Here is a 27,289-nt window from a genome sequence, read left to right as displayed (position 1 = left end):
AGCACATCCCTTTTCACTCCTGTATTTCACTGCCATAATCAACCTTATTTTTTTCGCACATTTATTCTCAACTTTTTATTATCACTGCGGCTGCGGACCGACTTGTGTTTTCTGTACTATATTTACCCTATTCCTCACCCCTTTCTATCGGTTGTTGGAATAGTGGCGATGGGGAAACCACAGAGAAAACCCATGCCAGTATAGTTCAGCTACCGGAGCGACCCCCGACGGTTGGTGTTGGAATTATTCGAACAACCGTCGGGGCCCGAACCCTCGCCTCACGGCATGATATGCGAGCGAACTAACGGGATAATGACTTAGCCCGCTCGGCCATCATGCCACTGATTTTTTGAATATATTTAAAGATAATAATAAAATATGAAGGTAAAAAATCAGATTTTTAGTAGGCAATAAATTCAAAGATTTGATGTCTAACCTTTGGTATTTATATTGAATATAATACGAAAATAATGGATGCCTAGCAAAGCGGATGCGATATCCGGAGAAGAAAACAGTTTTAGAGAGGAAGAAAAGAAGATAACCCATAAGCATAATACATAAACTGCTGCGCCCATCGTGAATGGCGCAGTATAAGAGAGCTACAGGCGTGTTTTGTATACTCAATTCCGCAGAATACATCACAAACATTGTGTTATTGTATACATTTATCTCTTTCTCAGACTTGGGACTGGCGTCTTAAGTTTTAAAACAGCCACATTACATCTCCAACCTGATGTATTGTTCTCGAGTAGAGGCATAACACTAACATTTGCATTACTACGCGTTTAAACTTCCCTACTTTCCATTCAGCTCGCCTTTTTGTATATAAATATCTCTACAAGCTTCTTGCATTTAAATAGACCTGATTTACTCATTATTTAATCAATAAATTGCCGACTGATTAACTGAGCTAATTGAATAGGGGAGGAGCCAAATGACCTGTTAAATAATAATATCAACTCTGCCGCTTCATTTTTTATAGCTAGTACTTAGTTTTTAATAACAGCATTGAACTTTTTGGGTCCTTGACATTCTGATGTTTCGAAACAATATTTCATTTTGTTTGTTATTAAAAAAATTAATTGAGAAGAAATATAAATGCTGGCGATTAGTCTGTGAGTTTCTGTTTGTAAACACTCCAGCTGCTAGAATATTTCACGTATTGACACCGCTTTTTTTTACTAGCTTCAGAATGATCCCAAGTGGAAGCATATTAAAAATGGCGGTCTAATTCGGTGTCGTTTAATTATAATTAATAAAAAACGTAAGATGTGATGGTGGTTTTGGTTGACTGGCTGATAGTTTACTGTATTGCGGTACGCAGTAAAAAAATTTTCGTAAAATTTAACATAAAATTATGTGTAGATGATTTTTTTACACAAAATTTATGTTAATTCTACACATACTGTTTGTATTGATAAAATCAACATAATTCTGTGTTAAAAGTAACACAAAAATATGTTAAGACTTTCATCGGCTGATTCTCGGATTTCAACACACTTAAATGTTATCCATAACACAAATAAAGTGTTGATTTTAACATTTTCTTTGTGTTACTCAGATCAGCTGTCAAATTTGTGAGTTTTATTAATAATTCAAATATATATTTAAATCGATTTTAATTTCTGAATAAAAAATAAATTGTATCCCATAAATACAAAGTTAAAGAACTCAATAAAGAATTCAAAATTTTTAAATAGTGATTAATTAATTTTAATCAATAGTTGCTACTTTACTACAAGTCAGTGGCAATAGATGATTATAGGATTAATGATGTATTAATTTCTAATTATTAATTATTAATAAACTCGTTAATTATATATTAATAGAAAATAATGTTTTTTTCACGCTGCATTTAAGTATTTCACGTAATGACACAAATCAAAATCCACCAAATTAAAATGACGTTGAGGCTATCACATTCACATGTCTAAATATCTTGTGTGGCATACATGACTATGCCCGTACTCCCGAGATCCCGCGCAAAATAAAGCGGAGCGGTGTCATAATTTAACATATCTTTGTGTAAATTCAACATATTATTTGTGTTACTATGGAAAACATCTACACAGCTTTTATATTGAATTGACATTTAAAAAGTGTTATTTATACTACTAACCGAATGGGAGTGTTCTTTAACATAAATTTTGTGTTGGTTGGCCAGTAACATTAAAAAAGTGTAGTTTTACTTTGAATTAACACTTGAGTGTGTTAAGAAGTGGATGGATTGATCAATACAAACAGTTTGTGTAGAATTAACATAAATTTTATGTAAAAAAATCATCTACACAAAATTTTATGTTAAATTTTACGAAAATTTTTTTACTGTGTACTTTTTTCGAGTAAAAAACCGAAAGAGGAGACATGCTCGTTAGTTTCACTTGCGGCTTGTTATCTCCTCGATATAAAGTGTATAAAGCTATGTCAAAATAAATAATAAACTCAGTAATTTACTGCTAGGAAGATTAATTATGACAAAAATTTATTTAATGTATCCTGTAAGTGTGTTTTCGGCTTGTAAACACTCTAGCCGCTAGAATATTTCACGTATTGACACCGCTTTTTTTTATTAGCTTCAGAATGACCCCGAGTGGAAGCATATTAAAAATGGCGGTACAATTCGGTTTCGTTTAATTATAATTAATAATAAACTAAAATCTTAGGGTCTTTTGTGTGTCTGTATCTTCGTACTAATGAAGTTTAGTCTTAGGCCGCTGGGGGCGTTATTAATCAGCTAAGTTATAGCTTTAGCGCATGCGCCTCATTTTTATCATCTGAGCAGGGAATGCCGCGAAACATTTGAAATTAAAATAACTTCACTATTTGTTTAATTATTCTCATAACACAAGTGCTTAGGACGCAAACATTTTTTCTTTTTTTAATAGTTTTTTCCGTTTTTCTTATCAATTATCGAGGATAATTTTTCTTTTTCCGTTTTACTTTACAAGTCACCACTACAATTTTTTATTAAAAATTGAATTTGTATTACGAGGCGTGTAATTTGGATTTTCTAAGTGTGTATAGAAAAAATTTATTTGTTAACATAAAAACTGAACTGGCTCTCAATAATTATTAAAAAAAAAATTTTTTTATACAACTTTAGATTTTTTACTTACCACATGATGGAAGTTGATGCGCGTTGATTTGTTGAAGTGCTCCAAAAAGAAGAACTAAAACACTTAATCACTTTTCAATTCTCAAGACACTTATTAAATATTTTAAATAAACACTTGATTACTTATATTATTAATTACTCACTAATATTATTATTTCACTACACTAAAAATAAATATTTAACTTCATTTAATGTCGTTTAGGTATTTGATTATTTATTTTTTTTATCAAATAAATTATGGCACAAAAAAGTAGAAAAAAAAATTAACATGTAGAAATTTTAAAAAATAAAAAATGCAATTTTTCTACATAATTTTTTGAAAAATATCCATTTGTTAAAAAAAATTGAAAAATGATGATAAATTTAGTAGATATTTAATAATTTTTAGAATTTTTTTCAACAGATAAATTATGGCAAAAAAAAGTGACATGTAGAAATTTTTCAAAATTAAAAATGCAATTTTTCAAAAATAATTTTTTCGAACAAATTTTAATGACATTAAAGTTAGCAGTCATTAGAGAGTTTTTTTTATTTTTTTTAACAAAAAAATTTGTTCCAAAAAATTGCATTTTTAATTTTTTAAAATTTCTATATGTTAATTTTTTTGATATTTTTTTGCCATAATTTATCTGTTAAAAAAAATCTAAAAATTATTAAATATCTGCTAAATTTATAATCAAATTTTTTTGTTAAAAAAAATTAAAAAATTCTCTAATGACTGCTAACTTTAATGTCATTAATATTTCTACTTTATTTATTTATTTATTATTCCATAGAAAATTTATAACCTTCTGTATTGCATCTCTCGTCCGCTGATTTGCAAGCTCCGGGATAAATTATTCTATACAAACTATATTTCTTCATTAAAAGTAATTAATTTGTTTAATCCTTCAATAAACATCAATTATTTTTGCATATTATTATTATTTACTTATTATTTAACAACAATATTTATTTATTTGACCGAAATGTCAAAGAAAAACAATAATGACGCGGCAGTTCCCGAGCAATCTGCCTGAAGTTGGCGACAGAAGCACTCGTAGTTGTTATTTCTGCCGATAGAGGGCATGCGCGAGAGAATTCAAATTTATTGGTCGGTTGAGCGACGCTCTGATTGGTCGATTTTAAATTTTAACCGTTGACTAGAAGCAATAGTTCCCAGATTGCTCACCAGAGTCAACAATTGTTAAAATGTCGCGTCATTGTTCTCGGATCATCATCCGGACGGTTTTAATTGATTTAATAATTAAATACTCGATTAAAATTAAGAGTAATTATATAAAAATGAAAAGTAGGTTTTAATTATCAATCATATGTAAAAATTTTTATTAGCATCCTAAATAAAACTGCGAGACGTTAAATCATATAATTTTGTTGTCATTTTGACAAGAGTGAACAAAAAATGAGAATAAAAGTAAATGAATGAAAATTAAGCTAGCCGACATGTAAAATTTTTTAGAATTTTTTTTTATTGAAAAAAATTATTACAAACAATTAAAAAAAAAATTTGACATGTAGAAAATTTGAAAAACTGTAAGTGCAATTTTTAAAAAAATATTTTTTAGTTCTAATTTAATATATAAAGTAAGATCAAAAAATTAAAAATGTCGGCTAACTTTATTATTATAGTAAATAAAAATTAATGTAGCACAAATTTAATCATTTTAAAAATTTATTAACATATAAACTATGGATAAAAAAAATAAGAAAAAAAAGTGATTTTTAGAAATTGAAAGAAATAAAAAATGCAATTTTTTAAAAATAATTTTTTGGAAAAAATATTTTTGTTAAATAAAATTAAAAAAATGTCACGTGACAGCTAACTTGTATGTCATTAAAAGTAAAGCAAAAAATAATTTACTAAATAAATAAGGAAGTAAAATAAAATGAAGTTATTTTTTTAGAAACGACGGTAAAGTGTCGCGTAAATTCGTCGAAAAATTGATCGATAAATTTCTCGGAAATAAAGGCTTGGAATTTTGTTCCTAGCTCTAGACAGATTTTATTGTTATGATTATTAGGATACTGAAATTAACTAACAGGTGATTTTAAATAAATTTTTTTATAAATAAATATGACATTAAAGTTAGCCGCCATTTTATAATTTTTTAATTTTTTTTTTTACAAACAAATTTGTTAAAAATTTTTAATTTTTTTTAATTTTAATGTCAATTTTTTTTTTCTCATTATTTTTGCCATAATTTATTTGTAAAAAAAATTTTTTTTTAATTATCAAATATCTGCTAAATTAATTTTCATTTGATAAATTACTATAAAAATAATTAAAAAAAAAATAAATTATTAAATTAAAATTAATTTTTGATAATTTTAAGAATTTTTGTAACAAATAAATTGTGACAACGAAATTTAAAAAAAAAAATTGACTTAGAAATTTTAAAAAACTAAGAATGCAATTTTTTTTAAATAATTTGTTGGAACATATTTATTTGTTAAAAAAAAATAAAAAATTGTCAAGTGACTGCTTAATTTAATATTATAATTATTAATGTAATTTTTTGATAATATTTTCTATTCAGTAATTTTTTTTAAGCCAAAAAAATTGTAAATGTTTACTAATTTCAGTTTAATTGTGATTATTATTATTATCGTTATTTATACTACCGTAAGTTTTATATCGATAAACATAAAATAATAGTGATATTAATTGTTGATTAAAAATAAAAAAGTCAAGTGAAACTAAGTAAATATTTTCAAAGTGTGATTTTGTAGTTCAGTGTTATTGTTTTAATTGTAATTTAAGTGCGTAATTATAGTAAGTAATTATTTCTAGTGTCAGTGAAGTGCTCAGAAGAAATTAACGCTATTGTTGGATTACATGAAAAAATAATTGTAATTATCATAAATAATATGCAACTGGTGAGTACTTTTTAGTTACCTCAAAATTTGTTTGGTAATAAAAATTAGTTCAAATTTTTTTTTTTTTTTTTTACAGGTATTCTGCAAAATTGATTATTTTGGAGATCCAGGTATTTTGTGATACAAAAATAGTATATTACCAAGTCAGACGACAAGTTTTGGTTTGTTTTATTAAATATTAGAAGTTATAAAAATACCAAAAAAAAATTTAGTGCAATTTGAAAAATTATTTTAGCTTTAGGTTATTTAATAATTTTTGCTAGTTTAAAAATCACAGAAATTTGATAATATTATTATTATTTTAACTCTTTTTATTTTAAAAAAATTATTTTACTCCAAAATTGTCGAGTATCTGCAATAATAAACCGAGCTGATACTGATAATTTTTAAAATTGCTTTTCATAGTTGAATGATTAATCAGAAAACAATCAATAAATTCCATGGATAAAATCTTTAAATTATTTGTATGCATTTTTTAAAATTTATTTTATTTAAAAGAAAAAAAAATTAATATCTATGATAGGAAATTGAAAAGTTATTAATTAATTGATTATCTATTTGAATAATTAAATAACTAGAGGAAAAATAAATCACAAAATTGCACATATGATTTTTTTTTTGAATAATTTAAAGAAAAAATTGTCGACTGTCTACTATTAATTTCACAAATACTTTCTTCCAATTATATCAAGTATCATCGTCTCCATCAGCCAACAGTTGGTGAGTAATTAAAAAAATTATTAAAATTTTAACATTGAGTAAAAGTTTTTGGATTTTTTAGATGATAAGTATTTAGGCTTTCATTCGATAATGCTCTATCTTCAGATACAAACTTAAGAAATGACCTTGTATGTTGAAAACTATTGACATTTTTAAAGATATAAGCTCATCCTGATGTTACACTCATCGAGACTTTTCATTTGAGTACCCACATCAATTTTTCATATATTTTATATATTTATATATTTTACAAATATCAAATATATAAAATATATAAAAAATGCCATGTGGGTACTTAAATGAAAGGTCTCGATGAGTGTAACATCGAAGTGAGTTTATATCTTAAAAAATGTCAATAATTAAGAAATGACCTTGTATCACGTGAAATATTGACATTTTTAAAGATATAAGCTCATCCCGACATTACACTCATCGAAACCTTTCATTTGAGTACCCACATCAATTTTTCATATATTTTATATATTTATATATTTTACAAATATCAAATATGTAAAATATATAAAAAATGCCATGTGGGTACTTAAATGAAAGGTCTTGATGAGTGTAACATTGAAGTGAGTTTATATCTTAAAAAATTTCAATAATTAAGAAATGAGCTTGTATCATGTGAAATATTGATATTTTTAAAGATATAAGCTCATCCCGATGTTGCACTCATCGAGACCTTTCATGTGAGTACCTACATCAATGTTTCATATATTTATATAAATATTATATAAATGTATATATGAAAAATATATCAAAAATGCATGTGGGTACTCAAATGAAAGCTCTTGATGAGTGTAACATCGGGATGAGCTTATATTTTTAAAATATATATTATATATATGTAAATATGAAAAATATATAAAAAATGCATGTTTCGTTTCTTATTTAATTTCAAAAAATGTTTTTTGTAAATTTTATACTAATAAAAAAGATTTGTAATATAAAACATAATATAATCTAAAGCTTAGATTAATAAAAAATATTATTATCATTAGAATTTAAGGTTGAATATAAAATCTTCTTTTATCGCACATAATTTTTTATGTTACCCTTTAAGAAAACTAACATTTACTGAAGAAAAACTGCAAATAGAATTTACCCAAAAATTGTATTTTAAATTGCAATATCATCGCCAGATGATTAATGACCAATGACAATTTAGATCGGGTCGTAAGTCGTAATCACACGGATTAATAGAGGTAAAGCGGATTTTGAATAATCACTAGGGCATCAAAGTTGATTTGTGGAAGTGATCAAGTGATTAATCTTATTAGCAGATAGCAGATCGGTTAGAATAAGATAGAAGATAGACAAATCGATCTTAGGAGCCAAGGAAGAGCTATTAAGATTCGTTTCGCCAAGTGACGACGATGTACATTAATGTACTGCGTATAATCCTAAAAGGAGCCTGTCTAGCTGTAGCAGAATTACTGACGGCGATACGAGCTTTAGCTTTAGCTTAATGGATTTAGATTTAAAAGACTAAGACGGGATATGAAGGCAGATAGTGGCTGAGATGAGCTAGAAGCTCCGATAAACTTTTAGGTTGTATTTAATATCATAGCAGAGGTAATTTATATACACCGTAAGCAGGTTATCTCAGAAGCAATCTCCACAGATTTCTGGGTTATAGTTCGCACTAGTCCCGGGGGTCAGTCACGTCATTCTGGACCAGGTTCCAGGATCCAGGTGAGCAAGTGGAGCTCAAGGCAGAGGCGAGGAACATTAACCCTCACCTCATTTATAAGTTGCCCTTTACTTTAGTTTTACTTTATCGCTTCATCTTTTCGACTATCTTCATCCTCATCCTCGCTCGCTTTTTCTTCCTCTCTTTCTTCTGTTCATCCTTATCCTGGAGTATTACTATTTTTTATGGTATTGTTATTATTAGTATCAAAATAGTTTTTTTATTTCTTCATTAAAAATTATTTTAAAATATTCTATTCAAAATTTCATTTTTTTTTAAATCTTTTAATTTATTACCTACTAAAAATATTTTGATTTATTACCGTCATATTTTATTATAAAGTTCTAATATAATAACAAAATCAATCGTAACTTCTCGTTGATATTTTCAACAAAATTATTTTTAATTTATAATTATTTTAATAAAAAATTTTAAGTTTTTTAGAGCTTACAATATTTTTTACAAAAAATTAAAGTTTTAGATCAATACAGAAAAGAAAATAATGATTAAATTCATCAATTTTTTAAATTCTTCGTTTGAAATTGCGTAGACTTCGCGCGCATGCGCTGGAACCGTTCCAGCGCATGCGCAGATCTAAAGTCATGTTTTAAAGACGTCAACCTACAAAATTTATTATTTTTAGTATTATTTACAATATCTAAACACAAACAGTAAAAAATCTTTTATTTTATTATATACTAAAAAAAATTGTAATTTTTTTCCGTCACATTTTATCGTATTCTTACATTTTCTTTTAATTAACAATATTTTCAGTTACAATTTAAAAATTTTTCGTCCAAAAAAGTCAAAAATATATCAAATAATCTATTTAAAACTGCGCGGGCTATGAACGCATGCGCTAGAACAGTTCCAGCGCATGCGCAGATCTCAAATCATGTTATAAAGGTATTAACCTTTGATTTTCTCAAAATTTAAAGTTATTATAATCATTTGTTAACTATTTTTAAACAAAGTAACTTATATATCATCCAAAAAAATCTTTTTTCTTCAATTAAGATACTTAACATTAATGAAAGGTATTACTAACTTGTTTAAAAAATACCAAAAATTTTTCTTACGTAAATTAATATTTTTAAAAATGTCTTAACATTGCACAGAAAAATCTTTAGGATAAAAAGATGTTATTAAGCAATTTTATTAATTTTTTCTGTCGTAATTGGTTTTGCAAATTTAATAGCAAACATTATCGCAAAAAAGCACTTGCTGTAACCGATTTACGTTTGAATTTTTCATCGAGTTGAGATGAGTTTCCAGGAGATTTCCATCCATGCAGTCAAAGGGTAAAATAAAAAGCAACCAACAATCTTTACTTTTTCCTCGAGAAAAGCGACAAATTTGTTTTATCACTCTCGCATCAGAACTCCCATAATTTATCGTTAAAAAACTTTAGCACGCTCATTTTCACCAGAGGCGTACTTGGTAAATTCAGAATTATTGGTCCTCGTTTTTTTAGATTTTTACTATACATTAGTCGCAAAACTGGTGTACTCTAGAGTCTCGAGTGCCACAGACACGTCGGATCCCCTTTTTCCCAGGGCTCGTAAATTCGTTTACTCTAGATCTTACTTTATGGGCATACATCACTGTATAAGCGAAGATAAACCTAATAAATATATAAAAATATATTTATACAATATACTGTACATTGTAGATGATAAAATAAAAAATAATCCGTATAAGTACATTGTAATGTCGTGCTTTACTGGAGGAGCTCCGAGTTATATGACTTTTTTTAAGCCAGCTCTTTATTTTTGCTGTACTAAATGTTATAAGTACTGGTACTTGTGTTGGCATTCTATACTCTGTCTATATACTTCACATATAATAATAATAATAATAATAATAATAATAATAATAATAATAATAATAATAATAATAATAATAATAATAATAATAAAATACAGAATATAACATCACGCCTGGCATAATGCCGCATTATACTATATTGCTCGCTTTGTCGCTGGGTATGTAATCTGTTAGCCATTTAGTTTACTTCATTCTTCATTTACTCTCTGATATCACTAGTATGTACTGTTTGTACTTATGAGCAGTCAGCTCATCTCACAAACATAACACGCCTTACATTCCCGAAGTATATTAGCATTGTTCTACGCATTATTTCTTAACTATTTGTTTTGTTTTTTAATTGTGTTATAAATATTTTTAGACCCCAATTATTGACAGGGGTCTAAATATTGACACCCTAAATTATTTTTAAATATATTTGATCATCTGTCATAAGAATAACTATCATATAAATTTTTATTAAATTGTAATTAATTAAAAAATTGAAAAAAATTACTGTCAGTTCAAAATATTAAATATTAATTATTAAAAAAAAATAAAGTTACCACCAGTTCACTAAACCAGCATACGAACATTTATTTTCTTAACAACTTTGATTAGAAAATCATTTTTTTTAAATGCCGAGTTTAAATTCATTTCTTCATCTAATAATATCATCTTTTTTTTTTTTTTTTTTTTTAATTAACAATATATGAAAAATTTATAAAATTGAATAATCGAAATTAATTGTATGCTTTATAATATTTAAATAATGGGTGTCAATAACTAGTTGATAATTTTTGAGTTGAATCTCATATTGACAGCCATTCGACAGCGCTATCACGCCTTTTTTTGACTTTGACCTAAAGAATTAACTGTAAGAGTTTGAACTTTTCTGATTCAATAAATTATTTTTAAATAAATTTTTGTATTTTTAAAAGTAATTAATCATTTATGGATATTATTATTCATAAACTTTAATAAAATTGATTACTTAATAAGGTAAAAGCCCCAATTATTGACGGGGGTTTAAATATTGAACCCCTAAATTATTTTTAAATATATTTAATCATCTGTAATAAGAATAACTATCATATAAATTTTTATTAAATTCTAATTAATTAAAAAATTGAAAAAAATTACTGTCAGTTCAAAATATTAAATAATTATTAAAAAAAATAAAGTTACCACCAATTCATCAAACCAGCCTACGAACGTTTATTTTCTTAACAACTTTAATTAGAAAAGCATTTTTTTTAAATGCCGAGTTTAAATTCATTTCTTCATCTAATAATATCATCTTTTTTTTTTTTTTAATTAACAATATATGAAAAATTTATAAAATTGAATAATCGAAATTAATTGCCAGCTTTATAATATTTAAATAATGGGTGTCAATAACTAGTTGATAATTTTTAAGTTGAATCTCATATTGACAGCCATTCGACAGCGCTATCACGCCTTTTTTTGACTTTGACCTAAAAAATTTACTGTAAGAGTTTGAACTTTTCTGATTCAATAAATTATTTTTAAATAAATTTTTGTATTTTTAAAAGTAATTAATCATTTATGGATATTATTATTAATCAACTTTTATAAAATTGATTACTTAATAATAAGTTTGGATAAATAAGAATAAGCAGATGATTGTAGACATGCTTAGTATAGGTGTCAATAATTGGGGTGAAGGTATGTCAATAATTAGATCAATCAGTTTTTTAACCTGCCAATAATTGGTGTATCCAGATAATCGATTTAATTATTTAAAATTAATTAGCAAATATCAGTGATTATTATTTTAAAAAAAGAAATTGATTAGTAAAAACATTACTTGAGACATTACCGGAAAAACAAAATTCAACGATATTGATATTTGATTGCTTAAAAAAAATTAAATCAAAACTTCGTCTTTAATAGTGTCAATAATTAGGACTTTTACCTTACTTAATAATTAATTAAAAAAATTTTTTCTTTTATTTATGTGCGCATAATCTTTAAAAACAATTATTTTCTTGAGAAAAAATTTTTTTTTATTTTAGGACTAATTTTTTTCGTTTAAAAAATTTTTTTAATAAAGTTATAAAGCATAAATTTCATACTAAGAATGAATTTTATTTTTTTCAAGGTTGAATTTTATAAAATATAAAAATAAACTTTTATTTGTTCTTTTATCTTTAGAATAAAAAAAAAATCCTTTTTAAATCTTAATTTTATTCTCAAACTTGAAGTTTGAACTTAAATTTCCATTTTACTGCGCAATCAAAAAATGATGGGCAGAAGTAATCCTTAGAAAAATAAATGAATAAACCGGAGTTCACTAGCCTACTAAAAAAGTGACGGAACTATTAATTTTTTAACACAACAAATTTACGCAGTCGTTCGCTCTCAACAAAAAATAATCTCCGAAATCTACATTAAAAATGAGGTTTTATAATATGTAATTTTTTCTGACATTAAGAGCACATTAAAATAATTGTTTTTTATTGCGCAAAAGTAAAAAAAAAATTTTTTTACTTAAAAAAAATTCGATAGACCTGAAAACTGCCAACTTGATGTCTTCTTTTCTCGGCAATGTAAAATTTCATTCTCTTCCGGCTTAAAAGAAAAACAATCTAAGTACAAAGTAAACAGGAAAACCATTGATCGTTGATAATTAAAAGCAAACACGCGTAAATTGATTGCAAATAAATAACTATTACAAAAATCCTCGATTTCAAGGCATGCGTCTACAAAAATCTACGCTAAACATTTAATTCCTAAAACATAAAAATTAAATTAATTTACAGTTCTTTTTTTTATCAGAAAGCAAACTGCGTACGTGCAAATTTCCGTGATAAAATTATACGATTAAATTACATCAGTTAATGTAAATATTGCGCGATTAAAGAATAAATAAGAAAAAACTAACATCACATTGATGAGCGCCGGTGATGAGTACTCGAACGATTAATTGCAAATTGTTACATAAATTTTAATAATCTAAAATAGCTTTGATGATTCAGTTGATTAGATTAATATAATGATTGGAGAGGGTGATGCAACAATTGTTAACCTCTGGGTGATTTTAATTCATAAAAATACTCGATGGTCTTGAATTAATAAATCGACAGTCGATGACACACACGGAAATTATTTTTTTTAATTATTTATTTATCTGCAATTTTTATATATTTTAATTCGTTGATTTATTTTATTTGTAAGGGATATAAATTATTACTAAGAATAAAATAAATTGAAAATTAATTAATTAATTAATAAAATAATAAATAAATAATAAATATTGTAACGCAGCAGAATATAATCAGAGTTCTAATATTAGTTTGGCGTCTGCCGCTAGGGCGCGCATGGTTGCGCTCCACGCTCGTAAGTAGAGAGGGGATACTAGGTTTTATTAAACAAATTTTGCATCCATAAAATTATATTTTCGAATTTGATATTTTAATACACAATTGAAATTAGATGACAATTTTAAACATTTTTTACTTCCTCAGAAAAAATATTTTATTAAAAATTGTAATTAATTTTTATAAAGAAAATTAGTGAATTGGATTTTTTCTTTACAATGATTTAATTTGTATAATACTCTCAAAAAGTTCCCATGTCTTAATCTTGTAAACTTTCAGAGTCAATATTTAAAAATTCACTCACAGGTCTATCATTTTTAAATAAATCCATGTTTCTAACATGTCACGACAATGGCAATTCTCCACTTCGCAGACAATGTTTTTTTATAACTCGTCGTTTAACTGCCGTACTTCTGTCTGGGGAAATATTTTCCAGTTTAGTATCATTGCAGGAGCATATTAAAAAAACTTTTTGCCACAATATTCCATTCGGCGGTGCCAATATTTATAGCTTCAGCGAAATTTGAGTTGACATTAATTATCTGATGGTAATTAAGTATACGAGTTGTTTTACAAACACAACAATTCTCAAGACTAATATTCACTAATTTTTGAACGAACGCCATAATTATAGGTCACGTAGAAATACAGCAAGCTTTAAAATAATTAAAATTTGTGAATAAAAAAAATTTTCTAATAACTTTATCAAAATTCACAAAAAAGATACTGACAGCTGACAATTTTTGTAATTTTTCTAAAAAATTAATTTCAATAAAAAAAAAATTTTTTTTTAATTTTCACCTATAGAATTTTTTTATCAAATTTTTATAGTAATTTAATTGCTATAAATTGATTAAAAATTTCTGTTAATATTTAAAAATTCAAACCGCCATTTTTAACCAAACTTTCATTTCAATTTTTATTAAATTAATTTCTAATGCTTAAAAAAATAAAAATCCTTCAAAAAAGTTTGAAAATAAGGTAAAAGCCCCAATTATTGACAGGGGTCTAAATATTGACACCCTAAATTATTTTTAAATATATTTGATCATCTGTCATAAGAATAACTATCATATAAATTTTTATTAAATTGTAATTAACTAAAAAATTGAAAAAAATTACTGTCAGTTCAAAATATTAAATATTAATTATTAAAAAAAAATAAAGTTACCACCAGTTCACTAAACCAGCATACGAACATTTATTTTCTTAACAACTTTGATTAGAAAATCATTTTTTTTAAATGCCGAGTTTAAATTCATTTCTTCATCTAATAATATCATCTTTTTTTTTTTTTTAATTAACAATATATGAAAAATTTATAAAATTGAATAATCGAAATTAATTGTATGCTTTATAATATTTAAATAATGGGTGTCAATAACTAGTTGATAATTTTTAAGTTGAATCTCATATTGACAGCCATTCGACAGCGCTATCACGCCTTTTTTTGACTTTGACCTAAAAAATTTACTGTAAGAGTTTGAACTTTTCTGATTAAATAAATTATTTCTAAATAAATTTTTATATTTTTAAAAGTAATTAATCATTTATGGAAATGATAATTAATAAACTTTAATAAAATTGATTACTTAATAACAAGTTTGGATAAATAAGAATAATCAGATGATTGTAGGCATGCTTAGTATAGGTGTCAATAATTGGGGTGAAGGTATGTCAATAATTAGATCAATCAGTTTTTTAACCTGCCAATAGTTGGTGTATCCGGATAATCTATTTAATTATTTAAAATTAATTATTAAATATCAATGATTATCATTTTAAAAAATTTGATTAGTAAAAACATTACTTGAGACATTACCACAAACAAAATTCAACGATATTGATATTGGATTGCTTAAAAAAAATCAAATCATAACTTTGTCTCTGTGTTAATAATTGGGACTTTTACCTTACTCATTTGTTAGCAAAAACAGATTAATAATAATTTCATGCGACCACAATTGCACTCCGCAAAGTCTAGGGTTCGATTCCCGGTGCCTGCATAGTATAAAATAAATTAGATAATAAAACACCATAACTTATATTGATAGATTTATTAAAACAAAAAAGAAACAATTAATGGTGATACATGTGTAAAACGTCCATTGTCCTGTATATTATCGTGGATTAATATTAATATTATTATTATTATTATTATTATTATTATTATTATTATTATTATTATTATTATTATTATTATTATAACATTAATCTAAATATTTGAAATATATATTTATAATTACATTTTACAATGATTCGTTTATTTTAAATTATTTAGTAAACAATTTTAGCTTTAGTGGACATTATATTATCGAATCGATGCATCGGTGATATTTTTCTTTGTATAAAAATGGTATGATATATTTAGATATTTTAAAAGTAACAACTATTATATTTATTTACTTGTTATTATTATGATAAATAATAAATCTTGAGTTGCTTTGAATATCGATGAGCACACAAGTGCAATTCCATTGATTACGTTGTCAGCTGTACATTTATTAATTAATTATCATTAATCACCATCCACATTTTCTTTGGACGAGTTTACATAATTAATTAGTCAATTTTTTTATGTAATATCAATAAATAAATTGAATAATTAATTACCATAAATAACATTTAAGCAGAGTAAATTTAATAAAATAAAAATTAATGATAGCTAACAAATAATTAAATGACTCTCAATGAAATTTATATAAATTATTACAGTAGTTAATAATTAATAGCAATTAAAGGATCAAACATTTAAATCAATTGATTAAATAATCGGGAGTTATTTTTTTTTTTTGGATTAATAAAATAAGGTAAATTGACTGATGAGTATTATCAGAGTATCAGAGTATGAGACAGGATCAGAAAGGTGCGATTATTGCAGCAGCCTCCCCGCGACTCGTTGGCAAGGATGCACACTCACTCCATTTATTTGATGTGGGATCGTAACTCTCGACAGTCGAGATTGTTATTTGAGTACGGTAGAAATTAATTTCGCGTGACTGATCACCTCCTATTACATAGAGCCGTCCGTCTGCTGCTGCTACTGCTGGATAAGAACGACCCATGTTCATTGGCGCTACTGCTGTCCATTTATTCTGAAATTTTTTTTTAGTAAAGTGTCAATATTGTTTATTATAATTACTTTTATTAAATTGATATTTTTGATATAAATTGTTGTGTAAAAAAAATTTTTTATGACGAAGTTAGTAATTTTTTTTGAAAAATTTATTTTAAAAAATTGCATTTTTTAATTTTTTTTTTATTTTTACACGTCAATTTATTTGTTGAAAAAATTGATGTTTTTTTATTAATTTAAGTAGAAGACAATTTTTTTATTAGTATCCTTAGTAATTAAGATAAGGTGGAAGTTAATAAAAAATTTGTTTTTTAATTAAGAATAATAAATTTTAAAAGTTTGTAATTTTTATTACAAAGTTAACTCTGAAATGTTTCGTATCAGTGTACGTTTTAGCAAGTAAAGCAACCCAGGATATTTGTACGGACCAAAGTTACACAGAATAATGGTAGACATTAGCCCGTTAACTGTTTCAGCTAGCTTTGTAATTATATCTTCTGTTTTGGATAAACTAATCGAATTTTAGGAGTCATAAAGCAGTACAAAGACTTATATTACTTCGAGTTAATTTAAATTATTCTCAATAAAATTTCTAAAACAAAAAAAGGAAAAAGTTTAGATGTAGTTAAAATTTTTCCGTCCCAAACAAAAACACAAAAAACATTATCTATGATTATACAAAACTAGTAACTTTACAGTCTCTATGTGACTGCCGTAACTTGTGCATTATAAATAAATAAAATTTTGCTTTATTAAATAATGAATTTTGTTGAATTGCACTGTACTTTCTTAACTATTGAAGTTTTTAAAGATATAAGCTCATTACGATGTTACGCTCATCAAAAGCTTTCATTTGAGTACCCACATGCATTTTTGATATATTTTTCATATATACATATTAGGGTGGCGCAAAAAAACTGACTATTTTTTTTTTTTAAGTCTCGAGTGAAAAAATGTTAGTTTTTGATGTTTTAAGAGCCCTCACCAAAGGACAGCTTAAAAAAAAATTTTTAAGAGGTCACTCCAAATTTTTTAAAATTTCAAAAATCGTCAAAAATCGAATTTTTTTGTTTTTAATTTTTTTTTCTCGTTACGGTATAATTTTATAGACAAAAAAAAATAAGTTTCTGAAAGTTTCAGTTCAAAATTTAAATTTTCAAAGGTCGCTCATAGATTTTTTTTTTTTTTTTCTTTAATTAGTCATATCGCCAACTTTAAGTGTTGGGAGTGGTACGTTGGGGTCTTTTTGGTTTGAAAAAATCTTAACCTACGTGGCAAGGTCAAACCTCAACCAAGCTGGTTTCTAAGACCAGCTTGGGATTCGAACCCACGCCTGGCAGTTGATTAAATAAAATTATTAAATTAAAAAAAAATTATATTTTCTACGTTGTGCTTGATTTTTAGTTCATCTCGTGATGTATTTTTATCGATTATTGTACTAAATAAAAAAAAAAAAATGCATGGAATTTTAATTTGAATAGTAAAAGGTCGCTCGAAAAAATCTAAACTAATGCACTAATAAATTGAAAAAAATTATGAGCGACCTTTCAAAATTCAAATTTTGAACTGAAATTTTCAGAAACTTATTTTTTTTTTAGTCTATAAAATTATACCGTAACGAGAAAAAAAAATAAAAAAAAAAAAATTCGATTTTTGACGATTTTTGAAATTTAAAAAAATTTGGAGCGACATCTTAAAAATTTTTTTTTAATCTGTCCTTTGGAGAGAGCTCTTGAAACATCAAAAACTAACATTTTTTCACTCGACTTAAAAAAAAAATAGTCGGTTTTTTTGCGCCACCCTAATATATATATGATATAATCGGCATTGTCTCTTCTCTAACTCTCGTAATTCTATAATGTATTATTATAATTAATAACATTAATGTAACAATTAATGTAACATTATAATTATATAATGTATATTTTAAAGATATAAGCTCATCTCGATGTTACACTCATTAAGAGTTTTCATTTGAGTACCCACATGCATTTTTGATGTATTTTTCATATATACATATATATAAATATATGAAAAATGCTATGTGGGTACTTAAATGAAAGGTCTCGACGAGTATAATCTCGGGATGAGCTTATATCTTTAAAAATGTGAATAGTTCACAAAATACGGGACCATTTTTTAATTATTGAAATTTTTTAAGATATAAATTCATTTCGGTGTTACACTCATCGAGATCTTTCATTTAAGTACCCACATGGCATTTTTCATATATAATATATATATGGTATTTGTGAAATATATAAATATATAAAATATATAAAAAATTGATGTGGGTACTCAAATGAAAGGTCTCGATTTATGTAACATCCGGATGAGCTTATATCTTTAAAAATGTCAATAATTCTCAAGATACAATGTAATTTCTTAATTATTGACATTTTTTAAGATACATAAACTTATTTCGATGGTACACCTATCAAGACCTTTCATTTAAGTACCCACATGGTATTTTTTATATATTTTATATATATAGTATTTGTGGAATATATAAATATATAAAATATATGAAAAATTGATGTGGGTACTCAAATGAAAGCTCTCGATGAGTGTAACATCATGATGAGCTTATATCTTTAAAAATATCAATATTTTTCAAGATACAGTGTAATTTCTTAATTATTGGCATTTTTTAACTCGATAACTCGTTTCGATATTACACTTATCAAGACCTTTCATTTAAGTACCGACATGACATTTTTCATATAATTCATATGTTTGATATTTGTAAAATATATAAATATATAAAATATATGAAAAATTGATGTGGGTACTCAAATGAAAGCTCTCGATGAGTGTAACTTCAGAATGAGCTTATATCTTTAGAAATGTCAATAGTTCACCAGATACAAGGCTATTTCTTTTGCAGAAAAAAACGTATTTGTTCAATTTTTGGAAGCTTTAAATTAATAAAAAAAACAATTACCTTTTCAAATGAGTAACGTTCTACAGACGTGAGTACCTCTTGATTCTTATTCATGCCACCGACGACATATATATACCCATCTAAAATAGTAATTCCCATTTGCGAGCGAGGTGTTAGCATGGGTGCAAGATAATTCCATTCTCTGGTAACGGGATTATAACTCATAACATCTTGACGGTGGCGGCTTTCGTGCGTGCAGCCCCCGACAATATAAATCAAGCCTTCATAAGCGACAACTCCCATACTAAAACGTGGCTCAGGAAGTTCGCCGTGTAGAGACCAAGTATTGCTAATGGGATCATAAGTCTCAATAGTGCCACCGATGTCTTCGCCGACCCACCCACCGACGGCGTAGAGGCTGTTGTCGAGCTCGCAGAGCCCAAACTCGCACCTGGCCTCAATCATGCAAGCAATCGAGCTCCAAACATTGTCCCTGGGGTCGTAGCACTCGCCATTGGCAATTATGCAAGACTCCAGCTCGCCTCCTACCACGTAGACCTTTCCGTCCAAGAGTGCCACTCCAGGAAGGATCCTCCCGATTCCACAAGGCGCGACTTCGCTCCACTGCCCCGTGAAGGTGTCATATTTTTCTATCGTCTCGTAAGTGCTCTCCGCGTCGCGAGCCCAGCTGTCCGATGTGTGCTCTCTTTTCGAGCCTCCTATCACCAGGATGTTCTTCTTCGCGCACAGCCGAGGCTGCGCTCGCAGAGGCACCAGGCATCCTTTGTTAGACACCAGGTCCTTCTGGATCGACCGCAGAGCCACTATCAAGCTCGCGTCCTTGCAATCTATTATTACCGACTCCAACCGCGTTAATGAGCACAGTCGCAGTCTTATGTGCCCCAGGATTTCGAATACGTAGCAACGACGAGACGTTATGTCATGGGTTATCCAGTTGTACGCTGCTTGGAAGACCTGAAATTTTATTTTATTATTTAGTCAGAGATTAGAATTTCATGCAATTTTCGGATGGGTGTTTATAAAATTTATAACGGTAATAAGTCTGACATTTTGTGGGTTGATTTATTTAGAGGGGATTTCGTATTCAGTTTTTTGGGTTAGAAGATTATAAATTTTTTTCTAGTTTTTATTAGAAATTGATAGTATGTATTATTAAGAGAATAAGAAAAATTTTAGTATCTTGAGAACTATTGATATTTTTAAAGATATAAGCTCATCTCGATGATACGCGAATCGAGACCTTTCATTTAAGTACCCACATCAATTTTTCATATATTTTATATATTTATATATTTCTTAAATACTATATATATATAAAATATATGAAAAATGCCATGTGGGTACTTAAATGAAAGGTCTCGATGAAGGTAACATCGAAATTAGTTTGTATCTTAAAAAATGTCAATAATTAAGAAATGATATTGTATTTTGTGAGCTATTGCTCCGACTGTACTAACATGGGTTTTCTCTGTGGTTTTCCCATGTTACTGTTCCAATAGCCGAGTGGTGAGGATCAGGGTAAATGCGATACAGAAGGCACAAGTCGGTTCACAGCCGCAACAAAAAGGGAGATATAGAGTGGAGATATATAGAATGGAGATAAGTGGGGATATCAGCCTTGTAAAAACCAGATAACGGTATAAAAGTAAAACTCAAAATAATAATATCAAGATGAACTTATATCATTGAAATATATATTATATATAGGTATATAAATGAAAAATATATCAAAATCCATAGGTTGAAAAATTAAATTATTACTAGTAATCTTGCAGTCATTATGTGACTTCCGTGACTTGTGAATAATAATTAAGTAAAATTTTGCTTTATTAAATAATGATTTTTATTAAATTGCACTGTACTTTCTTAAATATTGACGTTTTTAAAGATATAAGCTCATCCCGATGTTATACTCATAAAGAGCTTTCATTTGAGTACCCACATGCATTTTTGATATATTTTTCATATATACATATATATAATATATATTTTAAAGATATAAGCTCATCCTGATGTTACACTCATCAAGAGCTTGTATTTGAGTACCCACATGCATTTTTGATATATTTTTCATATATATATATATATATATATATATATATATATATATATATATATATATATATATATATATATATATATATATATATATATATATATATATATATATATATATATATATATATATATATAATATATATATATATATATAATATATATGAAAAATTGATGTGGGTACTCAAATGAAAGGTCTTGATGAGTATAATACTGGAAAGAGCTTATATCTTTAAAAATATCAATAGTTCTCAAGATACAAGGACATTTATTAAGTATTGACATTTTTTAAGATCTAAACTCATTTTGATGTTACACTTATCGAGACCTTTCATTTAAGTACCCATGGCATTTTTCATATATTTTATATATATGGTATTTGTGAAATATATAAATATATAAAATATATGAAAAATTGATGTGGGTACTCAAATGAAAGGTCTCGATGCATATAATATCGGGATGAGCTTATATCTTCAAAAATATCAAGAGTTTACAAGATACAATGTAATTTCTCAATTATTGACATTTTTTAAGATATAAACTCATTTCGATGTTACACTCATCGAGATCTTTCATTGAAAAGACTAAATTTCACTAAAAAAACCGATTTTTTCCGACTATTCTGGACTATTCTGGATTTTTTTTATTCTTTTAATAATATAGATAACCTTCTTATAATTTCAAAAATTTCTAACTAACTCTCTCAATTAAACTAATTGAATCCAATAAAATTCAATTTGACTCAAACAAAAATAAATTGATGACGTAAAGGACAAACCTGAAATTCAGTATCAACATGAATATATTCACTACTAAGAAAATGAACAAGATATTCTTTGGGTAAATCTAGAAACTCCTCTTCCTGAGAGACCTGAGGAAAATTGACTTCGATGAACCGTAAGGCAGTCTCCATGAGATCTATTCGATTGTGAGCTTCAGCAAATCTAAAAGAAAGCGATAAAATGTAGATAAGAGACAAAGATCAGCAATCTCCGTTGGCTTTGTCAACTTACCGATAAATTCCAAGGGCATTAGAATAATGTAGCTGTTGCTGGAGATAAGAGATGCATCCCGCGACGACCTCATCCAGCTCGAACATATCAGCAGCTGCGAAGAGCTCCTGGACATTGTCTTGGGTGATATCGACGTTACCCGTGTAGATAAAGTCGACGAGAAGCGCAAGAATGCTCGGAGAGATCGCGTGGATCTCCACCAGCTCCTGCTGCTCCTCCACCAGGCCCCCGGTGAACATCGCGTTGAAGTAGGCGCTGCCAGCAGCCAACACTGATCTGTGCGCCCTGATGATGCTGTCTCCGGCGACCAGGCCCACGTCGCTGAACTGGTTCTTCAGCCGCTGGTCGTTCAGATTTCTGAGCACCTTCGCCGCGTACTGACCCGCCGTGAATACTTTACCAGGCACTTCATTAGCTTGTTGAAGCTCTACACATGACTCGTAACTATCTACTGGATATACTTTACCCGAATTAGCGTCTGTCTGCTGCTGCTGGCGCATTGTTTGCGATGAGAACCCCATTGTCTGAGAGTTATGAGCTTTTAAGGGTTGCACGCGTCCATCTGACATTAAGCCGTCCAACTGACCCTTGTCCACGGCTCCTGTAATTTTATTATGTAATTAGGAATTAGCTTTAACTTGTTCTGTTTTTGTTACATTAGACGGCAGGAAAGTAGCTGACTTTTTATTAATTATTATTTTAATTTAAAGTAATTATTTTTTTGTCAAATTAATTTTTTAATTAAATATTAATATTTTTTGAAGTTGTTTGCTTTAAAAATTTTGAAAAAAATATTTCATGAAAAAATAAATATATAGAAAATTTATAGAGAAGAAATTAAATCTATATTAGGGCGATTCCACGGGAGACGATTTTTGACATAAATTTTTAAATCACAGTATTTGTTACTTTTTTTTATACCAATTTTTTTCAATTTGAGGAGGGTTAAAGCATTTGTGTTGCACGAACGTCGAAGTCTAATTTGAAAAGCAAATTAGTTTTGATAACTGCTACTAAAAAAAAACGTAGAAAAGTTGCAAAAAAAGTTACGCAAAAGTTACGCGTTTCTGATGTTTACAGCGATTCTGAAGATGAACCTTAAGTCTGATAAATCGCCGACTATTCCAAACAAATAATTTATTTTAGTTGCATAGGAAAGTGCTAATTAGTGATACAGCATCTATGATTTCATATCTTTAATTTAAAGTTACATGGAAATGTTTATATTTACTACAGTGAGACGTGTTGCACCCGCGACTGGATAAAAAGTGAATAATTTATAACATTTACTTCTTTTAATAATTTTATTTAAATTAATAATTAGTTTGTTTTGTATTCTTTTAAAGAATGTAAAAATAATTAAATAAATATTCCATAATTAACAGACGTTTTTCATTATAGCTTCATGACCTTTAATGGTGGGCCGATTTCGTTGCACCCGCGATAGCACTTTGAACCTCTCTTGTGTCTATTTAGACATTTTATTAAATGTTTTTTATATTAATTTTTGTAAAACAGATTACAATGTAATCCTGCGACCAGTCATTTCTTTGAAAAGAGTTTTTATTTTCTTAGTAAGAAGCCTTGAATGAGTCTAAATGTTGAACCCGCGAGTACGAAATCGCCCATTATTAAGAGAATAAGCAAAATTTTGTGGCCAGTATATTTAGGCTGCATTCAAAAATACTCTATCTCTAGATACATAATTAAGAAATTACCTTGTATCTTGTGAACTATTGACATTTTTAAAGATATAAACTCATCTCGATGATATACTTATCAAAATCTTTCATTTGAGTACCTACATCAATTTTTCATATATTTTATATATTTATATAATTCACAAATACCATATATATGAAATATATGAAGAATGTCATGTGGGTACTTAAATGAAAACTCTCGATGAGTGTAACACCGAAATGAGTTTATATCTTAAAAATTATCAATAATTAAGAAATGACCTTGTATTTTATGAACTATTGACATTTTAAAAGATATAAACTCACCCCGACATTGCACTCATCGAGACCTTTCATTTGAGTACATACATCAATTTTTTATATATTTTATATATTTATATATTTCACAAATACCATATATATAAGATATATAAAAAATGCTATGTGGGTACTCAAATGAAAGGTCTTGATAAGTGTAACATCAAATTGAGTTTACATCTTAAAAAATGTCAATAATTAAGAAATGACCTTGTATCTCGTGAAATATTGACTTTTTTTAATATATAAGCTCATCCCGATGTTACACTCATCGAGATCTTTCATTTGAATACCCACATGAATTTTTCATATATTTTATATATTTATATATTTCACTAATACCATATATATGAAATATATAAAAAATACCATGTGAGTACTTAAATGAAAGGTCTTGATGAGTGTAATATCGAAATGAGTTTATATCTTAAAAAATGTCAATAATTAAGAAATGACCTTATATTTCATGAACTATTGACATTTTTAAAGATATAAACTCATCTCGATGATATACTTATCAAAACCTTTCATTTGAGTACCTACATCAATTTTTCATATATTTTATATATTTATATATTTCACAAATACCATATATATAAGATATATAAAAAATGCTATGTGGGTACTCAAATGAAAGGTCTTGATAAGTGTAACATCAAATTGAGTTTACATCTTAAAAAATGTCAATAATTAAGAAATGACCTTGTATCTCGTGAAATATTGACTTTTTTTAAGATATAAGCTCATCCCGATGTTACACTCATCGAGATCTTTCATTTGAATACCCACATGAATTTTTCATATATTTTATATATTTATATATTTCACTAATACCATATATATGAAATATATAAAAAATACCATGTGAGTACTTAAATGAAAGGTCTTGATGAGTGTAACATCGAAATGAGTTTATATCTTAAAAAATGTCAATAATTCACAAGATACAATGTCATTTCTTAATTATTGACATTTTTTAAGATATAAACTCACTTCGATGTTACAGTCATTAAGACCTTTTATTTGAGTACCCACATCAATTTTTCATATATTTATATATATTATAAATATGTATATATGAAAAATATATCAAAAATGCATATGGGTACTCAAATGAAAGCTTTTGATGAGTGTATCATCGGGATGAGCTTATATCTTTAAAAACGTTAATATTCAAGAAAATACAGTGTAATTTAACAAAAGTCATTATTTAATAAAGCAAAATTTCGTTTATTTATAGTTCAAAAGTCACAGCAGTCACTTAGTGACTGCAAGGTTGCTATTTGATATTAATTTATTAAAAATGAAAAATAACTATTAATATTTTATTGAAAAAAATTTTTATATAAATTTACAGAAGAAATTAAATTTCTTTATCGATTAAATTCATATCAATTTATTAAAAATGATAAATAAAAATTAATTTTGATATTTTTTGGAATCAATTATATAAATAACAAATTTTTTTAAAAATGCTGAATATTTTTTAAAATAAATTATTGTAAAGATAAATATTATCAGTTTGATAATTATAAATTTCTTTTAATATTTTGCAAGTACTTGTTAAAAAGTTTATCTCTTGCCTAATTTTCATAATTTAATTAATCATTGAAAACTGACATCTAGCTTGATATAATTTTCTTGATATTTCTAAAATAAAATTAAATAAAAAATGGTAAATATTGGAGTGCCTGCTACTTTCACTGTCATTAAGCATTCAACAAAGAAAAATAACCTATGACGTAGCTGAAAAATACAAACATGAGACATGATTCATAAAAATCAATGATTTAGTTTTCTTTGTTTTTTTTTACTGTAAAAATAATTAGTAATTGATGAAGAAAACTCACTGCATATACGAGAAAGCATCTTATAGACGCTGTGAAATGACTTGGTGTCATTTTTCCCCTTTAAACGCATCACTGACACTTCATTTTATTGACATTGCTTTCTAGTCACTTAATCGCCAGCTGACACTTGTTTTTCTTGTCTTTTTTTTTCTATTAGAATATTATTTTTAAATTTATGAACACTTTGGACGAAATTCCCGATTATTTATTGTTCATTTGTTGGTTTTTTTTTTGGAGTTAAGTTTTGACATATGTCAAGCCATTGATTACATGAATTTAGCAGTCATTATTATCTAGTTATTAGCTGTAGTGAGTGCTAGATGGCAGCAGCTGTCGGTAAAAATTCCAAGCGACTGTTTGAATTATTTTTTTTACTTTACTAAAATAAAAATTTTTATTTGGAAATTTAATTAGAAATTTTAAAAAACTTTTCACTTGAAAATTTATTAATTTAATTTTTCTCTCTATTACAATTTTTTAGGGACTTATAAAATTCTATAATTTTATAGAAATTAAATTATTAAGGAAAAAAAATTTGATTTCCATTTCATTACAATTTATCTAAAATTAAAACGAAATTTTTACATATTTTAAATAATCAAGACTTTTAAAAATATTACCTCGTTTAAATAATCATAATTAAATGTACTCTCAGAAAAGTTTGGAAAATCCAAAAATGCATGCCTCATAACGCTCATTCATTTTTTAAGAAAAAAATTAATTGTGTAATTGATTAAAAAAAAAAAAAAAAAAAAATTATAACTAAGCAATTTCTTACAGAGTATTTTTTATTTTTTTTTAAATATCGGCGCTTTTTTTTCTTGTCATA

General features: G+C 26.8%; 2 protein-coding genes across 3 annotated transcripts in view; one reads left to right on the top strand and one right to left on the bottom strand.

Annotated features, from left to right (window-relative positions):
• Nucleotides 1-6,625: 6,625 nt before the first annotated feature.
• LOC123266314 overlaps nucleotides 6,626-27,289 on the top strand; it is a 126,127-nt gene continuing 105,463 nt past the window's right edge. The window contains exon 1 of the mRNA XM_044730507.1: nucleotides 6,626-6,712. The gene's annotated coding sequence lies outside the window, so the exon portion shown is untranslated. The remainder of the gene's footprint in view (nucleotides 6,713-27,289) is intronic.
• LOC123266313 (actin-binding protein IPP-like) lies at nucleotides 16,354-26,756 on the bottom strand. Of its 2 annotated transcripts, XM_044730505.1 has the most exons (6): nucleotides 26,461-26,756; nucleotides 23,077-23,211; nucleotides 22,611-23,004; nucleotides 22,376-22,541; nucleotides 19,579-20,493; nucleotides 16,354-16,653 (listed from the first exon to the last, which is right to left on the bottom strand). In XM_044730505.1, the coding sequence occupies exons 1-6, from the start codon at nucleotides 26,528-26,530 to the stop codon at nucleotides 16,417-16,419; spliced, it is 1,917 nt and encodes a 638-aa protein (XP_044586440.1). In that variant the 5' UTR covers nucleotides 26,531-26,756; the 3' UTR covers nucleotides 16,354-16,416. The 2 variants fall into 2 exon arrangements, with proteins under 2 accessions (XP_044586440.1, XP_044586439.1); XM_044730504.1 differs by having other exon boundaries at nucleotides 22,611-23,211.

This window comes from Cotesia glomerata, linkage group LG5, assembly GCF_020080835.1.
Source record: "Cotesia glomerata isolate CgM1 linkage group LG5, MPM_Cglom_v2.3, whole genome shotgun sequence".
Lineage (NCBI taxonomy): Eukaryota > Metazoa > Arthropoda > Insecta > Hymenoptera > Braconidae > Cotesia > Cotesia glomerata.
Note: the sequence above shows the minus strand (reverse complement) of the source record. Positions and strands in the feature narration are given on the sequence as shown.

Bases quoted from the DNA above. Each gene is read 5' to 3' on its own strand.
- LOC123266313 (XM_044730504.1), bottom strand. From the start codon at position 26,530: ATGCGTTTAAAGGGGAAAAATGACACCAAGTCATTTCACAGCGTCTAT. The intron at 20,494-22,375 runs GTTTGTCCTTTA...ATAAAATTTCAG, and splicing joins ATGTTGATACTGAATTTCAG to GTCTTCCAAGCAGCGTACAA. The intron at 16,654-19,578 runs GTAATTGTTTTT...AAAAAATTTCAG, and splicing joins AACGTTACTCATTTGAAAAG to AATAAATGGACAGCAGTAGC.